General features: G+C 50.3%; 1 protein-coding gene across 4 annotated transcripts in view; it reads right to left on the bottom strand.

The window, feature by feature from the left end:
• The window catches only part of UNC13A (unc-13 homolog A), a 62,809-nt gene that overhangs the window by 36,150 nt on the left and 933 nt on the right, over positions 1–25,726 (bottom strand). For all 4 annotated transcript variants that reach the window (XM_068534751.1, XM_068534748.1, XM_068534752.1 and 1 more), the window contains exons 2-9: positions 17,323–17,352; positions 16,627–16,726; positions 14,627–14,744; positions 12,859–12,982; positions 12,097–12,170; positions 10,878–10,932; positions 8,948–8,983; positions 5,182–5,389 (exon numbers count right to left, since the gene is read on the bottom strand). In XM_068534751.1, coding sequence (XP_068390852.1) covers positions 5,182–5,389; positions 8,948–8,983; positions 10,878–10,932; positions 12,097–12,170; positions 12,859–12,982; positions 14,627–14,744; positions 16,627–16,726; positions 17,323–17,352 — 745 coding nt within the window. The remainder of the gene's footprint in view (positions 1–5,181; positions 5,390–8,947; positions 8,984–10,877; positions 10,933–12,096; positions 12,171–12,858; positions 12,983–14,626; positions 14,745–16,626; positions 16,727–17,322; positions 17,353–25,726) is intronic.

Here is a 25,726-nt window from a genome sequence, read left to right as displayed (position 1 = left end):
TGTCTCTGCCTGAGGGCAGACAGCATGACACATGGGCCACCTCTCATCCCCCTTCTAACCACTCATTCAGTCATTCAATAAACAGCATTCCTTGTCTTAGACACTTTCTCCACTCTCAGTGACTGGGACCCTCTTCCCTGGCCAGGCCCTGGGATGCTGTAGGAATCAAACAGGGGTTTGATTCCTACAGTCCTTTAGTCCTTGTTTGCTAAGTTATGTATATGGTTGATTGCTTTTTATTGCCTGTCTTTGTAGACAGCTGGGATGGGGGATCAGCAGGTATTATTTGCCTGGAAAGGACTCCAAACTCCCTCTGCTGGTGAATACCCCCGAAGTCCACCCCAGCACATTCTGGGGTCCCAAGTGAGGGGGGCAGCCTAGGACTGGGATCTCCACACAGGCCTGGATGTGTCCATCTGTGACCCTGGGCACCACGTAAACTGCCCCAGGCATGGGACCCAGTGGTCCCCGAGACTCCTCCCACCCCAGCTCTGACATTGGGGCCCAACACAGCTCTGACCCCAGGTGCCTCCCCTGGATGCCATGTCCTCGAGTCAGCCACCAAGGGCCTCCCTGCATGATCTGGCCCCGTTCACCTCTCCAGCCTTTAGCTGAGCTGTCTTCTCTGCCTGGAATTCCTCTCCTAAGACTCTTCATTTATCCTTCAAGTGTTGGCTCCCAGGCACATTTCTCCAGGAAACCCTCCCTGCCCTTCCCCTCTGCCAGTGTGTCCAGCCGTGTCCCTCCCTCCAGTCAAATCCTGACCTGTGGGATGGAATGCCTGTCCCTCTGGGGGCCCAGCATCATCCAGCACTGGGCAGCAAGGCCAGGGTGGCCTGGGATGGTGGCTTGAGTCACTCTCAGGGGAACTCTGCCTCTGCATCCCCTCCCCACCATGTGACTTGTTCACGTGAGAGTGGAGAGTTCTCCTCCTTTTCCACTCCCCCATTCCATCCCAGGAATGCTTAGAATAAATAGACTCCCCCCCAGGACAGACAGACACACCCAAGGCCAGAGAAGGACAAGACACGGCCAGGCACACAGGATGGGAGCCAATCTGGGACCAGCTCTGTGCACATCCTGCTCTGAGACTCAAGCAACTCGCTGCCACTTTTTGAGCCTCAGTTTCCCTATCTGTAAGATGGGCACTCTTCTGCTTTTCATCTCTGAGAGAGAAGACTTTTCCATCTACTAAAAGAGTTAATATTTTCTTAATACTTGATGTCTTACTCTCCTTTCAACTGTTTCCAGTGCATTGAAACTTTGTTCCAATAATTGCTTAAGTCTGAGCCACCTTGAATGTGCAAGTGAATGATGCTTTACAAATTGTAGCAGTCACAAAAATGGTAGGAGAAACTGTTAGGGAGACAGGAGTGCTTCTGAAGACAGTTTGAATAAGGAAGTCATGAATACAAATGGAAAGGGATCTAGTTCTTCGCTTTCAGGATAGCACAAGCACAAAGGAGTTGAATGAAGAATGCTAGAATAAATCCAGGGTAAGACTAATTCTACTCCCTCCTATGCCACTTAATGTTTTACCTTGAGTATGGCATTTCATTTCCTTGGACCTAAAAAATAAAGAGGTTAGACTAAATGCTCAATCTTTTTTTTTTTTCTCATTTTTTGAAGTATAGTTGATTTACAATGTTGTGTTCATTTCTGCTGTACAGCAAAGTGATTCAGTTATACTATATACATATTCTTCTTTTTTATTGATTGTTTTTTTTGCCGACCGCGCAGCATGAGAGGTCTTAGTTCCCCGACCAGGGATCAAACCCGCGCCCCCCTGCATTGGAAGCGTGGGGTCTTAACCACTCACTGGACCACCAGGAAAGCCCCTATACCTTCTTTTTTTAAATATTCTTTTCCATTACGGTTTATCAAAAGATATTGAATATAGTTCTCTGTGCTATAGAGTAGAACCTTGTTGTTTATCCATTCTATACATAATAGTTTACAGCTGCTAATCCCAACCTCCCACCCCATCCCTCCCCCAACCCTCTCCCCCTTGGCAATGACAAGTCTGTTTTCTATGTCCACGAGTCTGTTTCTGTTTCGTAGATAAGTTCATTTGTGTCATATTTTAGATTCCACGTATAAGTGATATCATACGATATTTGTCTTTCTCTTTCTGACTTATCTCACTTAGTATGATAATCTCTAGTTGCACCCAAAATGCTCAATCTTTTAAAAAAGTTCCTTCTAAAACATTCCATCTATAAACTATCCAAACTTTCTATGGTATATACAAAACATAGGAAAATTCAAAATAAAAGTTGTTCAAATACCTGCAAAAGAATATTATATTGGATGATGGTAAAGACTGAGTAGGGGGCTTATGAAGGTTTTCTTCAAATTATGTTTTACCCAAACTCTCCACAGCAAATGGAAATGTTTTCTGTCCTCACCATCTAACATAGTAGCCACCGGCCACATGTGCATGACTCTTGAGCACTTGAAAAGTGTCCAGTAAGATGGAGGGACTGAAATTTTATTTTATTTATTTTAATTATTTTAACTTTAACTTTAAAAAGCCACATGGGGCTACCATGTTGGACAGCACAGCTCTGAAAGCTCATTTACCTTGATGGCACAAAGATAAACCATTTAAAATTTCTTTTCTTACTGCACTAGAAATAAAGCGATTCTGAGGGTTTCTCCAAATCTCAACCAGATGCAAACACTTGTTTGCGTAATTAACCTCTTCGTCAAGAGTTGGAGAAGGTCTGCAATTCGGGAGCCTGGATAGCTATGTTTAATAGCGAGTTTGCCCCTGAATTTTTGAATGTGGGGTAACACGGGGGTGATTCTGAGATGCTGCTGGGAACACAGAGAATGGACAATCTCCTTGGTTGAAGTCCTTTGCTGATGATGTAGAGGGAACATCACTTTTGTCCAGCTGTAGGACCTTGGGAGGCTAACTTTGCAGGCCCCCAGGTGCCTTTTTTAGGGCTGAGAGGCAGTGTGGCGTTGTGGCTGTGGACTCAGAAGCCTGCTTGACAAGGTTTAAATTCTGCCTCAGCCACTTACTAGCTGTGTGACCTTAGGAAAGTAACTTAATCTCTCTGCCTCATTTTCCTTATCTACAAAGCCATGGGGAGATGAAGAGGTAAATTCTCACCTCATAAGATTGGTGTAAAGAATAATCATATTATTTGGGACTCATTAGAATACCTAGCACATAGTAAGTGCTCAATTAACCATCATTATTTTTCTTGCTTATACACTAGATATAGCAGGACCAGGATCAGAATGAAGTAGGTGAGGCTGAGTCCTGCAAGTGCAGAGTCAGATCATGTTTTAACTTAAATTTGTATATTTTGCTAGTCATGGATTTTTAGAAATTTCATTGAAGTATAACTTACATACAAGAAAATCTACTCTTACAAAGGAACATTTTGGTGATATTTTTTTCCTGGATTTTTTTGGCATCCATTTTGATTTTTTAAAATATTGCATTAATATATTATTTATCTTGAGGACTGAGTTTCTTGGCACCCTCTTAAGCTTTGTACTTGAGGCAACTTCAAGCATACCACACTCACCCCAGCATAGTCCTGGACCTAAGTTATAGGGTTAACCTCCAAATCTGGTATATCAAGTTCTCACACAAATAGGAGGCCCTGGTGTATGTGTGAACTGAGCCTAATATCTTAAAGAGATTTGGGGGGTCATATTAATAGAAGTATAGGTTCAACATCAAGGGAGTAAAGAGCCCTCAAAGTTTTCATCCTGCTCATACTTTAATGGAGGAAATGTATTCTTTGGGGAGCAAATATTTTGCCAGAAGACCCATGACACAAAATCCACTAGGCGGGGCTTCGCTGGTGGCGAAGTGGTTAAGAATCTGCCTGCCAATGCAGAGGACACGAGTTCGATCCCTGGTCGGGGAAGATTCCACATGCCGTGGAGCAACTAAGCCCGTGCACCACAACTGCTGAGCCTGCGCTCTAGAGCCCACGAGCCACAACTACTGAAGCCCGCGCGCCTAGAGGCCGTGCTCTGCAACAAGAGAAGCCACCGCAATGAGAAGCCTGGGCACCACTACGAAGAGTAGGCCCCGTACCTACTCGCTGCAACTAGAGAAAGCCCGCGCGCAGCAACGAAGACCCAGCGCAGCCAAAAATCAAAACAATCCAAAAAAAAAAAAAAAAAAATTCACCAGGCCACTGCTTTCCACCCAGTGGGTTCACCATAAACACTAGTCCTTATGATGATTTACCAGCTGTGTGACCTCAGACAAGTGACTTAACCCCTCTGTGCCTTGATCCCCCATCTGTCAAATGGAACCAATAATATTCCCAACCAGAGAATGAAATGAGATGATGAAGGGAAGATGCTGGACCAGAGCTGGGCACATAGTTAGCTCCCAATACTACTATTTGCGCTGTTTATCTAACAGTCACTACGTAGCACTTTCAGGCACCACCCTAAGTGCTTTACAAATAGCCAACCTGTTTAATATCGTTTTTGCTATTGTTCTGTTACGAAACCAGGACTGGGGCGATCAGGTCAGTGAGGGGTGGGGGGCAGCAACAGGCACAAGTTTCAGTCTCACAGGCTCAAGGACCAACACACTGCACCCTTGCAAGCCAGGGGACCCACCTATGGGGTAGGTCTAGGGACAGCCTACTTTGAAAAGAGTAGTGATGGTGGCTGGACTGAGCGGCTCCCAGGTCACTGTGCCCATGCCTGCTGGTCAGGAACACAGAGTCAGGCGTCACCAGGAGGGCTAGGTAGGACCACCCCAGGACCACGAGTCAGCTGCTTGCTGGGAGTCTTTCCAACATCACTGTGCCTCACCTCCCACCCCTATTAACGCTCATCTCTTCCTCCTTTCACCTCCTCCCCTGAACAGTTAGAGAGTACAAAGGGACCAGGGGCTTTTAAGCAGAGTGCCAAAGAGCCCCCCCTATTTCAGGGGAAACTCTCAGGGGCTTCCTGACTTCCGTCTCTTTCTTCAGCCAAAGCAGACCCCCTTTAATCAAGCTTGGGGAGTTTTCTTGCAAGATTTTGGGTAAAGAAAAGGTTTTACTGCCTATAAGAAAGTATGGATGCTGCTTTCCTAGAACCCACTTACCTTCACCCCTAGCTCCCTCCAACCCCCTGTTCCTCTCTCCCCTCCAGGAGATAGAGCTGGACACACACACACACGCGAATCCTTCACTCCACTGTGACTACCTGAGGGCCCGCGGCTCAGAGAACTCCTCATAACTGTGCACGGAGTCACTGTAGGATTCCCGGGAACCCAGGGGCGGTGGTCGGACAGAATATTGGTGGACCGAGGCATTGGGCTGGGACGTAGTGTAATAGGGTGGCGGGATGCTGTTGCTTGTCTCGCTGCGATAGTCACTGTCACGGTCATCCACTGCACTGTCAGGGTCCTCATCTGGAAGAGAGAGGAGGCGAGGGGAGAGAGTGAGGAGGGGAGGGAGAGGGAGAGCACGCAATGGAGGCCAACACAGTCTCTCAGGTTTAGGGGGTCTTCACTGATTGCTAACCCAAGAAGAGGAATCTACCAGAAGGAATGAAGGATCTTGGGTCATTTTAATAGAGGTATAGGCTTTAGAATAAAGGAAGTGACTACTGGGCATATACCATAATTCAAAAAGAGACATGTACCACAGTCCTCATTGCAGCTCTATGTACAATAGCCAGGACATGGAAGCAACCTAAGTGTCCACTGACAGATGAATGGATAAAGGAGATGTGGCACATATATACAATGGAATATTACTCAGCCATAAAAAGAAACGAAACTGAGTTATTTGTAGTGAGGTGGATGGACCTAGAGTCTGTCATACGGAGTGAAGTTAAGTCAGAAAGAGAAAAACAAATACCGTACGCTAATGCATATATATGGAATCTTAAAAAAAAAATGGTACTGATGAACCTAGTGACAGGGCAGGAATAAAGACGTAGACATAGAGAATGGACTTGAGGACATGGGGTGGGAGGAGGAAGCTGGGGTGAAGTGAGAGAGTGGCATGGACATATATACACTACCGAATGTAAAATAGTTAGCTAGTGGGAAGCAGCTGCATAACACAGGGAGATCAGCTCGGTGCTTTGTGACGACCTAGAGGGGTGGGATAGGGAGGGTGGGAGGGAGGCTCAAGAGGGAGGGGATATGGGGATATATGTATGCATATGGCCGATTCACTTTGTTGTACAACAGAAACTAACACAGTATTGTGAAGCAATTATACTCCAATAAACATCTATTTAAAAAAAAGAAGAAGGGAAGTGAAAACCCTGCTTTGCTGTATGTGGGTCAAACTGGACCTAGAGTCTGGGGTCCACGGTAGGTCCTACAATGTGAGGAGGACAGGGACAAATTGGAAGGTGTCTTTCGGCTCAAATGTGAAAATGGACTTTTAATGAAGTCCAGGGTCTCTGAAAACAATATTGGGTTTTCCATCAGGCTTCCCATAACAGGAGTCACACAGACTCTCATGGGGAAGTTGAAGGATCAAGAGCACAAGGTAGAATATAAATGCCCTTTAACCCTCAGAGATTCCTTGATATCCGAGGATGGGGACCCAAGCCCGGAACTCACATGCGCAGGAACAAAGAAGGGGCTCTGCCAAGGTGCTGCCTCCCTCAAAAAGATCAGATTCTTAGGTTGGCAAGACTACCACATGCCCAGAATCTATCACTCAAATGGAACAGGGAGGGGTTGCCAAACTTCAAGTGTTTAGTAAGAATTAAAGGATGTTTCAGTTCGGTTTGCTTTCCTTAGTAAATGGAAAACAGATTTTCTTTTTTAGGAAAAAGAAAACAGTCTCAAAGGATGTGGCATTGTGGTGGGAACAGGAAAGACTGAATTTATTTAGAAAACAACCGTTGAGCTGAAAAGAAGTGAGCATCCCCAAAATTAACTACCCGACTGGGAAGCCCACGGTGTGCTTGGCCATGGTATCAATTTACTGGTGATTTAAAACACCAAGGGGGTGGCTTGTACTTTTTACGCCTTTAAGTATTTTTGCTCTTTTCCCAATTTTTTTGCTTGATTTTAACTTTCTAATTCTTTTCCCACTAATAGAGTCTACTTCTATATATTAAAAGAATAGGTCAAAAAATTTTAATGTGGTAAACTGTTAAAAAATTAATTTCGTACTTCGTGTAGATCTAGCTATTTGATTCATTCCCTATTTTGCCTTCAGAAAAACCTTAAATTCATTTTTAGCCAGCAAAGCCGGCCTTACCAAAGTAGCTCTGGTTTCCTGGTTTCTCATTTGACTTGCGCCATTGTGACCGGCAAGCTTTTTATCCTGCCGCTGCCATATGGCCACCTTCTGATGCGCTGCGCTCTGACAGCGCTGGCATCAAGGGCAGAAGCAGATGTGAATTTCCGCAACTCAGATTTGTGGGCGTCAGGGTGAAACTGTGAAGCCATAAAGGCCTAAAGTGGGGGATCATGAAACTGGGGACAATTTGTCAATATCACCAAATCGCCCCTCTGACCAAGTTGTTTTCTACCCAATTATTTGGGTTTATAGCCTACCATATTGCCCTTGACCGGACTGAGATGTTTCCAACCAAATCACATGAGGCTCTGTGCATGTTCCCCAAATTAATTTTTTCTGACAAATTGTCTGTTTTTGAGGGGCAGATTGCTTTCTCTTGGATTCTTTCTGCTTTTACCCAGACTCTGCTTTTTACCAAATAGTTTTTGACCAAATTGCCTGCTTCTGGATAAGGCATTTTCAGCCACTTTTGTTTTGACAAAGTGGCCTGCTTTTGGCCTAATTGTCTTTGCTCTTCTTGACCCAATTATGAGCTTTTGCTAAACTGGTTTTAATCCAAAACGTCTTTTTTTTTCTACTGTATTGTTTGTTTGTGGCAAACTGGTTTTGATCAAGCTTAGCTGTCTGCCAAATGCTTATCTTGGCTAACTTTGCTTCTGATTGACTTGTTTTTGACAAATTCTTTTGGATCAAAATACAGTTGACCCTTGAACAATGCAAGGGTTAGGGACACCAACCCTCCGTGCAGTTGAAAATCCATATGTGATTTTATAATTGGCCTTCCGGATCCACAATTCTGCATCCATGGATTCAACCAACCAGGGACTGTGTAGTCCTGTAGTAGTATTTATTGAAAAAAATCCACATATAAGTAGACCCGCACAGTTCAAACCCATGTTGTTCAAGGGTCAACTGTATTTGTAAACAGTTTTCCTGCTCCTGGAGGGAGGGTGGGGTGCAACTTGTCCATCAGGATATGGGGGTGGGGTGGAAGGCCCCCCAGTTGATGGAGTAGAGATTAGGAGGTAGATTCACGCTTAAACTAGAGGACTGGATTTCTCTGAAAAGGGCATGGGGAAAAGGGAGCTATTCCTTAAGGAGAAAAATGGTCATCCAATTTTGGGGGAGGTAGCTTGTTTCTTTCCCCTGGGGGCAAATTGGAGGAAGAGGTGTGTGTGTGTTGGGGGGGGCTTTGGGAGCTGAGGTCTCCAGAGTGATATCTGTCTGGGGGTCTCTGCCCAGCTGCTCTGTCTGAGACCCTCTTCCCTCCCTGCCCACCAGCCTCTGAGTGACATTGGGGCTGGAGGAGGGCTCCAGGTAGAGGAGGAAGGTGGGGAGACAAAAAGAGGAAGGGAATCACAGGAGAGGAGATGAGGTTATACATGGGGAGCAAGGGGGTGGGGGGCTCACAGTGCCCAGCTGGAGACAGGCAGGTTTCCCATCTATATGCCCACTCCTCCCAGCTGAATCCTCCCACCCAGAGTGGCGTTACCCACTCCCCACCAGACAGAGCAGGACCCTCAAACAGATGTTAGTGATCAGGGGGCAGGAGGGCACAAGAGGGGTCGTGCCAGTCCTCTGGCCCCAGTGTGCCAGCCACAGGCTCCCCATTTCCCTGAGCAATGGGGCGGGGGCCTCAGGGTCGCCGAGGCGCCCACCTCCCCATGGCCTCCCAGAACATCAAGCTGAGTACTTACTCTGTTGCTCACCCCAGCCAAAATAATTCCAGTTGCCTACAAAGAGAAGGGGCAGAGATAATAAAAGGGAGAAGGCAGAGGGGGAGGCATGGGGAGGGGGGCTCCCGCATCCTCCCCATCTCCTTCTCCCAACCCAGGACCCCATCCCCTTCTGCCCTGTGTATCTTCCCCGAGTATCACTTTAACCACTGACTTTTGTTATACCTTCATTCACCACCCTGGGAGGAAGGCAGGATACCCCATTTTTTGACAAGACCACAGGCTCAGCCAGGACGTAATAAAGAGGGCATTTGGACCCAGGGTTTTCCAACTCTGAAGTTTGGGGTCAGCACTCCTCATTCCTTCCCTCCCCCATCCCCCAGATAATGAAAGAAACACTGAATCAGAAATCCTCAACTTTGAAACACCCCTGTTGGGTGGGTTTTTATTTTTAATCATTCTTATCCTTTTATGGGTGAAGAGGGCTCAGAGAGGTAGAGTGAAAAGCCTGAAGTCACACAGCCTGAGCATCAGGACCAGGCAGAGAACTACATCTTCATCACCTCATCCCCAGCATCTGGCATCTCAGAAAAACCACTTGGATCAGAATTCTGACTCCTCGACACTTGGCTGCCTCCTTTGTGAAATGGGGGTGGTAAAACAGTCCCAAGAGAACTCGGAGGTAAACGCTGGGTGGTAGGTCTCCATTCTCAAATTGAATACCCACCTCTTGCTTCAGGTCACCTGCCCAGGCGCTGTTTGTCATCAGCTCCTGCCCCCGCCGTGCCTGGCTCTGCCCCCACCACAATCCTTCAGTGACCCCATTCACCAGAGAGGGGGTTTGTAATTTCTTCAGGGCAGTGATGACCCCTCCCCAGGCAGGGAAGTTAAGGGACTTTCTCCATATCACACCCCAAGTTAGTATAGGAATGAGGTCTCCCAACTGCAGTTCCCCCAGCCCCTCCCTCCACCAGGCTCCATCATCACATATCCTGGGCATATGGGGAGGGGGGAGGTGGACGACGGATACAGGGGAGACTGTGAGAGGGGAGGAAAGAAGGATGCGGAAGCAGATGGAAAAGGAGAAAGAGGTTGAAGTGTGGGGTAGGGGCCAAGTGTCATGGGTGGGGGTTTTGTCCTGAGACTATATGATTTTCACTTCCTCCTCACTTCAGAGGACTTGGAGGGCACTTTTAGGAGAAAGTCATCTAGACCCGTGGAGGCCTGCTCTGGGGGCATCTGAGTGTCCACAGGAGGATAGACACTCCTGAAAACTTCTGCCTTGGTGGAGGGACAATATACAGAGAAACATGGTGATCATCATCATAATTAATAGATGTAGCACACTGGAGAGAGAAGCAAACTTGTAAGTCCCTCCGACCTGGGTTCAAACCCTGGCTCTGCCTCCTGCCAGGTGTGTGACTTTGGCAAGTCACTTCTCCTCTTGGGCCGCAGTTTCTTTATCTAAGTAAATGGGCGCCTATTATACATGTGTTGGCAGGATTGTCTGTCTGCACCATCTGAGTGTGGGCTGCTTGGGGGGGGTCTGTGTTGGCCTCATGGAAGTTTGATGAATGAGTTATAAGTCCCCATCCAGGATCTAATGAATGGAACTGAAGAGTCTGCAAAGTGTTTTTCAAGCCTCCAGATGTTCTGGGCCCTTCCAAAAACCATCAGAATGCGGGGGGCTGTCAGGTGCCCCTGTTTCAAAGCGAGGGACTCTAAGGATCAGAGAGGGACCCTGACATGCCTGCGGCCACACAGTATGGCAGGACTCAAACCCAAGTGCCACATCCCTTTTTCTTTCCACTGCACTGTGAGGGGATACTGTGTGCTCTTAGGACGCATATCTCTGGAGACGAGTGACCCGTTCATTACACAGGACAGTCATGGGGTAGAGGAGGGAGGAGGGCTTCAGTTGAAGCCCAGGAAGGAATTGAGAAGTACTTACAACACTGGTTGCTGGGGACAGGAAGAGGCTTGTCTTGTTCATCCTGGAATGAATACTGAGGGGGAGGGAAGGAGAGAGGGTTTGTCTCAGGGGGGTGCCAGAAGCCAGGGGATCAAGATGGTCCTCTGTCCTGTTCTATCCTGACTTCCCCCGCCTCCTAAATCCTCTCCTTCTGGAGGAGAAGCATACAGATATCCACAGAGAAAGAAAGAGGGAGAGAGAGACACAGAGACCATGAGAAACAGATATAGAAAAAAGAAAAAGAGACACAGATGAGGGAAAGAAACAGAGGAAAGAGAGAGAAAACACTGACACAGGGAGCTGAAGAAAGGTGATGAGAACTCAGGTTGGACAAAAATTGCTAACATGTGAGCGTTGCCCCTTTGCCCTCCACCTCCCACTAAAGGGTGTTCTAGCCTTGCCTGCTATTTCTTCCCTGCCCTCACCTTCTGAAGATTGTCTTCTGGACCACATTGGGTCTTTGAACTGTGAAAACATAGAGTGTAGAAGAAGGGGGGTGGCATGGAAGAACAGAGGTACAGAGGCTAGGGCTGGGGTTGGGGAAGGAGAACTTTTAAGAAAGCCTGGGGCTTCCCTGGTGGCGCAGTGGTTAAGAATCCGCCTGCCAATGCAGGGGACACGGATTCGTGCCCCCGTCTGGGAGGATCCCACATGCCGCGGAGCGGCTAGGCCCGTGAGCCACACCTACTGAGCCTGCGCGTCTGGAGCCTGTGCTCTGCAACGGCAGGGGCCGCCGCAGTGAGAGGCCCGCGCACCGCGATGAGGAGTGGCCCCTGCTCGCCGCAACTGGAGAAAGCCCTCGCACAGAAACGAAGACCCAACACAGCCTAAATAAATAAATAAATAAATAAATTTATAAAAAGAAGAAAGCCTGAAAGTGTGACTCAAGGAGTTGAGGGGTGAGGGGCAGAAAGGGGGTGTATCTCCTTGACGGTATTTGGTATATACACAACTCGACTCGATTGATATTGTCATGTCATTGGTGGACCGTATGTTCCTTGATGCCATCATTGGTTCGAGGCTGGACCACATGGGTCACTGATTTAGTCAGGTTACAAAGAGTTAGAGACACAGACACAGGGAAAGACAAGTGGAAAGAGAAACAGAGACAGAGAGTGGAAGACAGGGAGAGACACGGAGAGAGAGCGGGAGAGAGAGAGAGAGAGAGGGAGAAAAGAGCCCCCATGCCAACGCTCACCTCATCCTGGTCCCGCATGGCATTCAGCTGCTCCAGCTTCTTGGCCCAGTAGCGTGCCTCCTCCTCAGGGATGTCTGGAAGCAGAGACCTGGCCATGAACCTGGAAGCCCCTCCCTGCCCCTCAGCCTCCAGCCAGTGCATCCTGCAGGCCTATGGGGCTGGTCTCCAGTGGGTAGGGGAGAGGAAGGGAGGACAGCAAAGGAGGAAAGGAGGACCCCTGACAACCCCCCTCCACCACACACCCAGAACTGCCTTGGGAATGGGTGGAGGATGGGAGAGGAGCTGCATCCTAGGATGGGGACATCATGGGTTCTTGGAAGGATGATGTGGGAGAACTGAGCTGCTTCCAGGAAAGGTAAAGAGGCCTCTCTGTGTCTCTGCCTTTGTTGATCTCTACATGTCTCTCTCTCTCTCTCTCTCTCCATTTCTCTGTCTCTGTCTTTCTGCCTTTGTCTGTCTCTTCTCCATATCCAGCTCACTTCTGCAGCTTAAGACCTCACCAAGGACCAGCTAAGACAGCTCAGACCTGAGCCCCATAGGTTGAAAAGCACTTGCAGCCCATTGGTGACCTGCAGGAGCTGGAGTGTACTCTGCGTGTCGCAGGCATACATCTCTGCTGACTTGCTGTAGCCCAGGAGACTCTCCTCTTGGGAGGGGGAACCTCATCCTCAGAATAAAGTGTTGTCTGGACCCACCTAGACCTGACCATTCTCCTGGGGTTGGGTGAGGGTCCCACCCCACCCAACCCCCCGCCACACTCACCTAAGGGCAGTTCAAAGCGGGTGTCAAGGAGGATGCGGTGGAAGGTGGGGTCCTTAGTGCCGCAGATCTCACTGTCCGCCATGATGACCTGAGAGTCCAGGGTCAGCCACTCTCCGGGGCCCTCCTGGGGTGTGGGTGGGGTAACAGGGGTTAGGGTTCCGGGTGAGGTGTGGTGGGTAACGTATCTGCTGCACACCGACCAACAGGCTCCCTATTCTCAAATGAAATGTCTCCCTCACCCCATCTTACCCTTACCCCAAGAGCAAGGGCCATGTCTCCACTTTAGATGAGGAAACCAAGACTCAGAGAAGGAAGGTCTCAATCCAGGGCAACATGGTGGGTCCAGGGAACCCAGAAGCAAGGACCCAGAGAGAGAGACCTGTAGGGTCAGGTAGGGGCGGTCCCGGCCTTGCACAGCACTCCTCATCCCTAATGAGAGCTTATGGGGCCCCGACTTCAGATAAAAGACCTGATCCTCCCACCATTCAGGGAGGATACCCCCTGAGTGAATGAACCAGTCCCCTTTGGTTCAGGGAGATGAGCCCTTAAGCAGGTGGGGTCCACTCTGAACCTCAGTTTCTTCATCTCTGAAATGAGAATGATGCTCTGCAGAATCTTCTTTCTGCAGCCCCAGGGAAAGGCTGGCAGTGATGGGGGAGTAGTCCAGGGTCCCTTGCATAGGTCATGGTTGTCCCAGGTGACTAGGCCTTCCTCACACTTGGAGGGTCACTGAGGAAATTTTGGGTCACCCACAAGCCTTCCTTTTGGACTCGCCTGGGCTATTGCGCCTCTTTCCTCCATCTCCATTTATTCATTAAAAAATAAACCCTACCTGGTGCCTGCTCTAAGCTTGGTCCACATTGGGCAACGCCTGAGAAGCCCACAGTCACAGGAGATAGAGCCTGACACAGACACCTGCAACACCATGAAGTCAGGGCCAGGCCAGAAGGAGGGAGGGGAGGTGAGGGATCCAGGCGGAAATTAGGGAGGGCTTCCTGGAGGAGAGGGCATGGGAGCTGGGCTTAAGGGTGCTGGAAAGGAGGACACCTGAAACCCAGGAAACAGCATATGTGAAAGTTCAGAAGCTATCCCTGGGGCCTCTGAGGAGTGTAGGTTGAGGTGTGGGGGAAATAAGGCTGGCAAAGTGGGTTGGTGCCATCTGGAAGGCCTCCCAAGGGTGATGGGCAGGGAGGTCAGGATTGGATCTTAGGTGCCAAGTGGAGAGGGTGAAATTTAAGGCCAGGAGTTTAGAGAGGAGGCCAAGGTTATTTTCTTTGGGACTGGCGTAAACTCCCTGATGCCCATCTGGGCACAAAGTGCTAGTTGCTTGCAATATCCCTTCTCCTTTCTTCCATAGGGATGCATTTCTAGCTGGGCCCAGGGCTATGCAGCTTAAGACTACATTTTCCAGACTCCCTTGCAGGTAGGTGGTGCCACGTGACAGTTCTGGCCAATGACAGCCAGTTTGGGCCCTTAATTAAGAGTGCAAACCCCTTCCCTTGTTGCCTTTCCCTCCCCTGACTGGAATGCAGATGTAATGGTAATCCTTGAGCAGCCATCTTGGGCCATGAGGTGGAAGCCACATGAGGAGAAAGGCAGAGCGACAAGATGGAAGGAGTTTAAACCCTGGTGACTGGAGCTGCCACTGCATCCCTGGATGTCTACATGAACATTGTCAGGGGATGGAGATAGATGTCCATCTTGTTTAGACCACTGGCCTCTGGGCCCCTCCCAGGCACTCCTATCCAACCCTCATCCCACCACTCACTTCGTTGGACTGGCGGATGGTCCGCAGAGGGATCCACACAGTGCCCACCATCGTGTCCCAGATGAGACCCTTGTTCCATACCTCCACCGTCAGGCCCAAATCCAGGCGGTTAATTTCGCTGTGGAGAGAGATAATGAAGACTCTGAAAAGTCAGTTCACTCACCTTTGGATACATGACCAGCTAGAATTCAAACCCAGGCCTGGGTGAGTCCTAGTCAGGAAGGTAACACAGTAGTTCTTGTTTTACAGAGGGGAAACTGAGGCCAAAGGACTAAGTTACATGCTCAGCATATCACAGAAGAACCAGGATTCCAAGCTGAGAAAGAAGGAATGGGGACAGGTGTCACATGTCTCCTGTAGCCCCAAATCACCTGGCCCTTCCTCTAGCCCTCAGATCCTGAGAATGCTGGTTAAGTGAGGAAGAGGCTCAGATGCCCTCCATGGCTCCCTATTACCCCAAGATAAGGGCATTCGTGGTGTCTCCATCCTTCCCAGTGTCATCTCTTTCCAATCATATGAGGACACCCTTGAGCATATGAATGATTACACCTCTAAGCACTTTCCCTGCAGGCCCCATCCTGGAAATATGCAGATTTGGTAGTAAACCTTGGTGAATGTTCAATTCACTGAATCTACCAATTTACCAAAGATTTGTCTTAAGGAATGTTCTCCTTGAATATATCTGTTGACCGTGACCTGGTCATTCAGTAACTGGCTTTAGGGGGAGTTGGGGACCACTCTGTCCTGCCCCCTTCACATTTTCCTAGAATTGTAGAGCCAGCTCCTTTCTTCCTTCCCCAAGTGCTCCTCTGCTCCAGAATCCCAACTCTAGATTCCCTCATGGCCTCCACTAGTGACAGTCCCCAGCCAGGCTCTGCTCAGGGATTGAGGGCTGCCTGGGTCCAAATCCCAGCTCTGCCAGGTACAGGCTATATGACACTGAGCAGGTGGCTTTGCCCCTCTGGTCCTCTGTTTCCTCACCTGTAAAATAAAGATTATGTTAGCACCCTCCCTCCCAGGATTATAAGCAAAATTGATTTAATCAAAGCCTTAGAAGAAGGCATGGCACATGTTGGCCATCATCAGAGTAGAGTAGGTGGGATGTAATAGGAGGCCCCGAGTAGCTCCAGGTTGAGGGGAGGGTCCAGGTCATGAATTCATTCAGTTATTAGACAAATATTTATCGAGCACCTATTGTGTGCCAGGCTCTGTGCTTGGCATGGAGATCACAGTGGGAAGAGAGACCAATAGGGCCTTACCCACGTAGAGCCCATAGTCCAGGGGAAGGGGCCAGAAAGGTGTCAAAAATCACACAAATGAATAGAATAACAATTGGTGGCAAGGCCTGAAATTACTGTTCAATTGCAGCTTGAGGGTGGTGGTCAGGGAAGACTTCCCTGAGGAGGTGACACAGCTGAGACCCAAAGGACAGAAGGAGTCAGCTGGGATGGGGAGAGACGGGGAAAGAAGAACAAGAGCAAAGGTCCTGGAGCAGGAACAAGCTGGACATGTTGGAGGAACAGTGCAGAGGTGGGTGTATCTGGGGCAGGTGAGGCAGGAGAGATGAAGCAAGATACTGGTGTGAGGTCACAGGGGCCGGGCCTTGGGGGGTTGCAGGGACGAATATGGGCTTTGTTCTTAGGTTGATGAGCCACAAGCCCCAGGCAAGTTTGGAGAGTGACCGGATGTGATTTGCAATTTTAAAAATATCCCCCTTGCTGCCTGGAAGAGAACAGATTGCAGGAGATGGATGGCAGCAGGAGGCCAGGGTGGAGGCTGGCGGGCAGAGGGGACTTGGCTGGTGGCCTCGGAGACAAAGGGAAGTGATTGGATTCGGGAAGTGCTTTGGAGGCAAAGCTGATGGCTGGACACAGGGCTGAAGGAAGAGCGAAGGGAGTCCCAGACGACACCCGGGTGTCCGGCTGTGCCCTGCAGGACCAGCAAAGTGCCCGGCTGTGCCAGGGGGTGTGGCCATTCAGGTCCAGTCGCTGCAGACTCACAACATGAAATCCTGCTCCCAGCTGGGCTGGCTGCCCCGTACGGCAATGGTCGTGCTCTTGACATTCTGCACCTTCAGGGTCACATATGTGTTGAATTTCTCTGTGGCGGTGAGAACAGAGGTCAGTGCAAGGGCTCAGGGACTCCCCCATGCCCCTTTCCAAGCTCTCGATAACACCCCTATGACCCCACAGGGGCTGTGAGTTCTTGGGCCCACCCCAGGTCCAACACCCTGAGGTGCTTCTGTGTCTCCACTCCCAGGCCAGCCCCCAGAGCCCCACCCCCAGCCCCTCAGAGCACAAGGGAGGGGCCTTGGTGCAGGGAGATGTGGAATTTGGGGATACCTAATCCTGATGCTTAGAAATGACTACGTCCAATATCCTTGGACATAGGAAACTTCCTTTGCCTCTCTGAACCTCACTTTTCTCACCTACAGCCTAATCTAAGTGTCCCCACCCTATCTCTTAGGATCCTGGGAAGCACCATTGGCTCAGGGTGAGCCCTACTCCCACTGGAGTCTTCAGGGGATGGCTGGGAAGACTGCTGGGACCCTAGATCAAGTCTGACACTCTCTGTGACGCTCAGCAGACATAGAGCCCAAGTTCCCCGTCACTGGCTCAGACCCCCTCTCCCGTCTCTCCAAGAGATGGACAGACAGACAGACAACACAGGAGAGGACAGGAATAGAGGCCACTTACCTTGGGCACCATCAAACTTGGCTTTTTTGACTGTGGAGAGAGACAGAGAGAGGGAAGGGAGACGGGGAGAGAGTTGGGGAGGAGAGAAAGAGACACAGAGAGACACATGAAAATAGAGACATAATGAGAGAGGAGAGAGATACAGAAAGAAAGAGACAGAGAGAAGAGAGGCAAAAAATAGAGAGCAAAAGAGGCCAGTAAAGAGACCGAACAGATTTAAAAAACAAAACAAAACAACAACAAAAAAAAAAAACAAGATAAAGACAGAGGCAAAATCAGAGACAGAGGCAGAGACAATGAGAGGAAGAGAAATAGGGAGAGGAGGGAGGCAGGGATGAGAGGGAGAGAGAGAGAAGCCATCAGACAGATGAGCACAGGCAGACCTGGGGCGGAAGGAAGTTTGGAACTTGGGAGCAGTCCATGTCCCACCCTCCTCCCCATCAAACTCCCCTAGAGCTCCCTCCCTCCAGTTGTGACTTCACCAAAATTGAACAAGATTCAAAAGAAGGAGCTGGGCAGATGGTAGGAGAGGCTTCTTACAGGAAGTCCTCCAGGATTGCTTCAGAAGGAGGAGGGGAGTTGGGGAGGAGGAGGTAGGGGAGAAAGGAGAAAACAATCTCCAATGATTCCCATCCCCCTGTTAGACCAGTGAGAATTCTCCACGAATTGTCCAGCTCAGCCTGTCCTACTGAATGCTTCCAGGGTTTAGAGTCCCATATTCAAAGGGGACTGGGCGAGGTGGGAAAAAACAACCCAGAGAGCTGACTCCATAGTGCACATAGAGATATCCCAGTCCTGGCCAGTAGGTTGTTAGAACTTGTCCAGCCCAACTTGCCCGTGAAAGGTGCAACCCAAATATACCTCAGGGTTCCACGTGGTCCAGTCTCTTCATATTTCACATAACCCCACAACCCCAAGTGATTCAAAGCAATTCCACTCTTTACTAGATTTTCTCACAGGACATTAAACTTTCATTTTCATTACCTCTCAAACTCTGCATCTGCCCCCAATGCATTACTCTCTACTCGCACCTGAAACCTGCTCCCAAACTGAGACCTCTCTCTTGATTTCTATATTTCTTCTCCCTTTAACATTTTCAAATGAATATTTTTGTCTGAGTAGGCAATACACCCACATTTTACAAAATCCAGAGCAACTGAAAGATCATACAATGAAGACAGGCTTTTTCTACTCCAGCTCTCACTCTCCCTCCTGGATGCAATCAACAGTACCAATTCTTTGTGGTACTAGAGATGCATCAGCAATCATGTGCACATGTGCATTATTTTATTTCCTACACAAATGGTAGCATTCTACACCCTCTGCAGAACCTTTCTTTTTCTCGGTATGTCTGAAAGAGGGTGTGCTAGTAAGTTGAAGGATAAATTCCTAGAATCAGAATTGCGTTTCTATTCTTTCTTCTTTTTTTTGAGAGTCAAGTTCAGCCTTTTTCTGGGCAAGTGCCACAGCCTCCTATCTGGGATCCAGCCTCCCATATGGGGTTCATTTCTCTGTCCTCATCACTTGAATTTCTTCCTCTAAAAAGCACCTGAATGGAGCCAGTGAAGAGAGAATTCTCATCAAGTGTGGGGGAAGTAGAGTGGTTCTAAACACTTGTCAGTAAATACTATTTGTTCCTGTTGCAGACAGACTCTGGGGAGGATGAGGTTGGGGGTGGGGATTGATGCCCAGAAACACTGAGTGAGCTCCCCAGAGTTGCAGAGCAGAAGAGGGAATGAGTGCCTTCCTATGCCAACACCACCAGCACCCCAAGACCCAGATTTTAAATGCAAATGGGTTGGGCATTATGCCCACCATACCTGGGTTTGGGTTTGGGAGGTAGAACGCAGATAGAGCCCTTGACTGGTCATCGGGAAAGGTGAGCCCTTGTTCAGCATGGAGTCAGGTGGGGCTGGGTTCAGATTATGGTGCTGTGTGACCCTGGGCAAGTGAACCCCCCTCTCTGGGCTTCCATCTCTGTCTCCCTCTTTCTCTTTCCCCCACATCCAAAATCAGTCATCGAGTCCTGTCTTCCCCACCTTCCCACTCAAGGCACGTGACTGCACATGCAAAAGTCCCTCTCTTGCGGGACAGGGTCCCTACCCCTGTCCCACATGCCCCCTCTCATAGCCTCAGCCCCACCCAGACCACAGAGAGCTCAGCCACCCAGCCCCTCATCTCTGGGACTGAGTGAGGCTCAGGGGCACTTAGGACTGTGTCCAGCAGTAGCTCCAGGCCTCCCTCCTGGGGGACCTCCAGCTTGCAAACCTGATGACTCTGTGAAGGGGGAGGAGGGTGCAGGGGGAGGGCGGGGAGGGAGAATGATGGGAGAGACACAGAGGCTCAGAAAGGCACATACACGGAGGGACCAACATGAGGAGAGAAAGGAAAAGGAGGGAGGAAGAAGTGAGGGGAGATAAGACATGATAGTCAGAGACACAGAGAGACACACAGATTTTCATTAGGGAGGGCAGGCAGGGAAGATGTTGCAGAGAGGAGAGGCAGGATTGGGAGAGAAAAGCTGGGAGTGGGAACCAGAGGGGAGGAAGGTGCCAGGCCCTGGGAGATCTGAGGGACTCACTGGGGTATGACGGAACCTGGGCCCCACTCTGCGTCCCTTTTTTACAGACCAGGGGCAGAGCTCAGAGGGGAAGCCAGTTGTCCAAGGTCTGTCCTCCATCCTCTCCTCTAGGGAGGCGGTCTCTCCCTGTCTCCTTCCTTCCGATTCTGTTTCTCTCCATCCCTGTCAGCCCCTTGTCACGTCTTTCTGTCTCTCTTCTTCCCTTCCTCCCTCTGTCTCTGTCTTTCTTGTTCCCAGTCCCTTATCTCTCCCCCTTTCCTCCTCCCTAAGTCTCTCTGGGCCAGAGGGTAATGGGTTCAGTTGGGGTCCACAAGCAGTGGGAGATTGCCGGAGAGCTCTGGCTCTAACAGTGAGCCCCCCGGCCCCTTCAGAAAGTTCAGGGTGAGGACATCAATATATGTTCATCACTGGGGACTCAGAGGGAGGAGGGGCAGACTCAGGGTGGGAGACGGGGCTCAGAGAAGAATGGGGAGTCAGGGAAGGAGCCTCAGAGTAGGAAGCTCAGCGGGGAATAGGGTGTGGGATAAGGAGGAGGAGGGTAGGGGACTAAGGGAAGGGGGCTCGGAGAGCTGGAGGAGGCTCATGACGGGGGAGGGGACTCAGGAAGGGAGAGGGGAACGGAAGGTGGGTGGCCTCAGGGAAGGGGCTCAGGGGATAAGAGGGCTTGGAGGTAGGGGCTCGGGGCGGTGGGGGGGCGGATGGGGCTCAGAGAAAGAGCCGAGTCTCTCTCTGCCTCTCTCTTCCCCATCAGCAAGCGGAACCCGAGTCATTGTCGCCTTCACCACCGTCATCGTCATCACATCTCCGCCCCGCTGCCTTCCCCCTGCCCGCTGCCTTCCTCTTGCCTGCGGTATCGGGGTCACCAGGGCGGAAGCGCCGCCCCTCCTTCGCGAGCTCCTGGTCACAAGCACGAAGCTATTTATAACGTGGGCGCGGAGGGCGTGAGCGACGCGACCGCGGGGAGTGCTGAGTGGGGGAGGTGCCCACTGACGGGCGGGCAGGAGATACCGCGTCACGCCAGGTCAGCAGACCGCGCGGCCTCCCCGGTCCCCGCCCACCCCCCGCCCCCATCAGCGCTGACTGATTAATGTGGTTGCACAGGCGGTTGTGGCCCAGGGCAGAATCGGTGGAAGTGGGAGCAGGGGCTCATTGGCGCTGCCAGGCTCTGGGCTTCAGTTTCTGCATCTGGGAAATGGGGCAAGGCAAGCCTAGTTGGTCTCACTTTCTTCTCCCCTTCCTCTTCCCTTCTTCTTCCTTCCTCTTCCTCTTCCTCCCTCTCCCCTTTCTTCTTCATTATTATTAGCATCAGCATTATTATACTGTTGTTACTACTATTATTATCATTACCATTACTAGTATCATTACTATTTTTATGATTTGGTTGAGTTCGAAGTGTGCCCCTGGCCTGGACGACCCTGGATTCTAATTGAGGTAGACTCCAGTCCTTGGGGCATCTGGCCCATAACCTGCCAGCCCTGGGAGTGGGAATGGGGGGAATAGAGAACTCCAGCCATCAGGGGAAGAGGCTGAAAGCCCACCCACAGGACATGCTTATCAGGTGTCAGAAGACACTACAAGTGGTGGAAGGAAAGCATAGAGAATTCAGAAATAGATTCTAGGATGTTTGGTACTTAATATGTGATGTCGATGGCAGACAAGGGCTTTGGGATAAGGACACTGGTCTCTCTGGCTTTGCATCTGGGAGAGAATAAATGAGGACTCTCATCCTCCATGGACAGAAATAAGCCAGAGCCAGACTGAAGCCTTAGATGTAAAACACACCAAGAAACTTGACAGATATTCTGTCTGTGTTGTTTACCAGGTACCACTTAGAACTAGACCTGGCATATAGTACGTGCCCATTAAATAGTGTTCACTGAAGGAATGACGTCATTGCCTCCTCCAGCAGCCCTACGCTAAGACCTGGTCCCGCGGAGCGGACGCTGTCCACTGTGCTGGACTCAGCGTCTCCTCCCTGAACTGTCCACGGTGCTGAACTTTTCATCCCTGCCCACTTACCTCCAAAGCATTTGCACCTCTTTTGCCCCCTATGTATTACTGAGCCCTCCTCAGGCCTGAGAACGAAGTGAGCTCTCAGGAAATGTCCTACACTCACGGACCTCTTTCCAGAAAGCTTTTAGTCCCCAGTAATAAAAACACCATCACAGATTTTTCCTGTCTTTGGCTCACACTTATTGACCCTTTGCACAAGCCAGGCATCATGCCAAGTTCTCTGCGTGCCTCATATGACTGGAGAGTTCCAGCAAACCTAGGCAGCGGGCACTATTAGTGTGCCCATTCTACAGATGGACACACTGAGGAATGAAGAAGATATGGGACTTTCCCGGAAGTAGTGGATTTAGGGATTCAAACCCAGGCCTCCTGGACTCAGGATGTCCTGGTTCACACCTCACAGAGGAAGCTCATTGTGTGTGGGAGGCAAGTGAGGTGCAAGATAGGGAGGTGGCTAAGACTGCAGCCCTGAAGATGAATCAGAGCCAACACCGGAGGCATCCTATGAGGTTGTTGAGAGCAAAGATCAGATGCAGACCCCCCTGGCTGTGTGGTATCAGAAACAGGGCAGTAAGAGACAGAGGGATTTGTGAAGGCTTCCTGGGAGAGGGGCAGCGGAAAAGCCGTGATGAATGGGGAGATCGTGATATGTCTGTTTGCTGAGTGGATGAAGGAAAAAGGTGATCCCAGGACAGATTCTCACCCCATGGTAGGGACTTAGGTGTCTCCAGGTTCTGGGGGCTGAGGGGAGGCTCGACCTTCACTTCTCACTCCCAGTAGGCTGTGGAGTCAGGCAGCTACACCTCTGGCTCTGTGGCACCAGGCGAGTTGTTGAACTTCTCAGAGCCTCAGTTTTCCTCATCGCTAAGATGGGTTGCTCTGAGGATTAAAGAGGGCTATGGGCATAAAAGTCCTCAACGGTGTGCCTATAGAATGCTGGATAGATGGGGCTTGTTGTAGATATTATTATTAGTTGTGCGGTAAACTCACTCTCAAACGCATTTGCTAATTTATATGCAATATTCAGTCATCAACTATTTATGGAACATTTTAAACATTGAGTGGCCTGGCAAAATGTCATGATGCACATAGGAAAGTCTAGAACCAAATCCCTGCCACCACACTTTTGCGCATGCTGTGCCCTCCACCTAGAGCATGGTCTCCCTTCTGCTCTGTTCCCCCTCATCTTCTGAGACTCAGGCAAATGGTGATGATGGGAACAGGGTAGGCTTCCCAGAGGAAAAGAGCCATAGAAACGCTCCTCCCCATCTTCCACAGCCTTTCCCCATCTCTCCCACTCTGACTCCCACCCCAGCATGAGGCCAGGAGTAAGGCTGGGTCCCCAGAGCCAAGAACAGTGCCTGACATATAGTGGGCGCTCAATGCTTGCTGAGTAAATATATGAATGAATTCACAAAGGAACAAGGTGGCACTTGCTGTTAGCAGCCTCAGAATTCTGCCAAGACTTAGCAAGTGGATTAAGGTGGGGGGGGGGCAATGGGGCTCCACATAGATAAAGAAATGAGAGGGGGCAGAGGCAAGGTCTGTACAGGGTGGTCTCCCATGTGTTAGTGCAGGATATGCACACAAGAACTTGCATTTGTGTGTTCTTGAATGTGTATTTGCTCGTGTTACCAGGGCAGGCAAGTGAGTGTATATGGGTGTATGTGTGCATGTGTAGAGGGACATGTACTCATGTGCACCATCTGGGTGCAGGTGAGGGTCTGCACGTATGTGCTGGGGAGTGGGGTGTGACTGTATGTGGGACAGGCCGGTTTGTGTGAGTTTAGGTACGTGCAGGTTTTTGAGTGATATGTTAGGTGGAAACACATGTTGGGGTGTGTGATATGCAGTTGTATAGCCTGTGTATTTTTGTTTACTTGCATACATGTACACACTCATGTGTGCATCATTATTCACCTATTCAAAGTGACTGCTTTGAGTGTCCAGGCAAGTGTTATCATGTGTGTACATATATGGCCTTGGCATTTGATCATGTGTACACATGTGTTTCTTGGGATTTGGGGCCCTAACAGGTATCTATCTATCTATCTATCTATCTATCTATCTATATATATATATGTACATGCCTGAGGGGTAAGGCATGGGTAGATCTTTAGGCGACATGGCTATTGCGAACATTAATCACACATATCCATGTGTGTGCATGTGTGCAGACACACATGCCTGTATTGTGGGAACAATGCCTATGGCGTAGAGTGACTGTGTCCAGTATATATGTATGTGTGTGTGTTCAAATGGGCATGTGAACCTGTACATGTGTCCATGAATGTGCAGTCACAGGCACGTGGTCTTCATAGAGACTTGGTGAATTCTGAGCATTTCTGTCCACACAAGGCAAGTCTGGGTTTGAACGTACCAGTCCAAGTGTATGCAGATGTGGGCAATCATGGGTGGGCCCCTGGTTCGGGGGCAGGTTATTTCCTCAACTCTGAGGATGAACTCAGATCCAAGAAAAGCCCTCTCAGCCTAGTTGCCTTGCTCCCTCTTCCTTCCCCCTCAGCCCTCAAGGCCTCCCACTCTGGGCATCTCCCCCACCCTTCTCAGCATTTCCCTCTCCCCATTTCTCCCAGTCTCCCCCCACCCAGCCTCTCCCAGCATCCACTGCTCCCTTTACACCTCAGGGCTCTACCTCCCACCTCATCCCAAGCCTTGCTCCTCCCAGCGACGCCCCTCTACTCAGCTGGTGACTCCTTATAAGTTCCACAAAATCCCTATAAGGAGTTCCACAGAATCATCCAACACTGTTCTTCCCCTAGGCCTCCGATTTAGGAAGCCTCACCCCTCTTACTGCCTCCGCTTCACACCACCCCTGCAGCCAAGACTCCAGTGTGCATCAGAGTTAAGGGTGAGATTCTAGAGAAGCCCAGCTCCGAAGACGGGGGTGAGGGGCAGAGGAGAGCAAGCTTGGAGGAGTCAGCCAGCAACCCACATACCCCTCCTCCAGTGCTATCCCCTCCCAAGTGTTAGGCAGCTCAGAGGATGGGGAGGGGCCAGGAGGGGGTTTGGACGTTCACCTCCCCCTCCCCTTGGGCCTAGTCTGTGAGGGGTTCATGGGGGTCCACTCCACCTCCCGACTCCCCTAGTTCCCTAGGCTAGGGGCTGAATGAGTTGACTTTTGATCTTACTGGCCCTTCTCCCACCATCAGCCCCGACCGTTGGGAACGAGCTCAAGGAAAGGAGGCCCCTGTCCCTTTAAGAACACCCGCGTCCACGCCGGCCCAGCCCCGCGCGAGCAGCACACGGGAAGCCACCGCGGCGGGGAGCGGGCGGGCGGGGCTGGGTTTGTGAATGGAGAGGCACAGGAGGAGGGGGGAGGGGGGAGGGGCAGTGGGGGAGGTTCCCGGCTCCTGGGCCTGCCCACCCGGGTCCAGGAGGAGGCTGGGGTCCATATCTCTCTCCCTCTATCTCTTTCTCTCTCTCTCTCTCTCCCAATTTCTCTCTCTCTTTCTCTTTCACACACACACACACACACACACACACACACACATACACACACAGCACACTCCCGGCTGCCTAAGGTCTCCCTAAGCCTGCCATCTCAGGCTTGGCGGATACACCCCTTCTCCCACCCCAGCCTTCTTGAAGGGAGTAGAGGCGAAGGGGGTGGACCCCAACCCTTAAAACCCAAGGTTGAGACCTCTATTAGCCTTGAGCCCTGCTTCACCACCACCCCTACCGCCAAGGTCCCCTGCTGAGAACTCAGAATTGCCCCAGACGCCTTGGTCCAGGTGGGCTGGCTTCTCCCCCACCCTGCCTCAGGGGTGAGGGGGGCGCAGTCATGCCCCT

The sequence above is a fragment of the Eschrichtius robustus genome, chromosome 2 (genome assembly GCF_028021215.1).
Source record: "Eschrichtius robustus isolate mEscRob2 chromosome 2, mEscRob2.pri, whole genome shotgun sequence".
In the NCBI taxonomy this organism is placed as follows: Eukaryota; Metazoa; Chordata; class Mammalia; order Artiodactyla; family Eschrichtiidae; genus Eschrichtius; species Eschrichtius robustus.
Note: the sequence above shows the minus strand (reverse complement) of the source record. Positions and strands in the feature narration are given on the sequence as shown.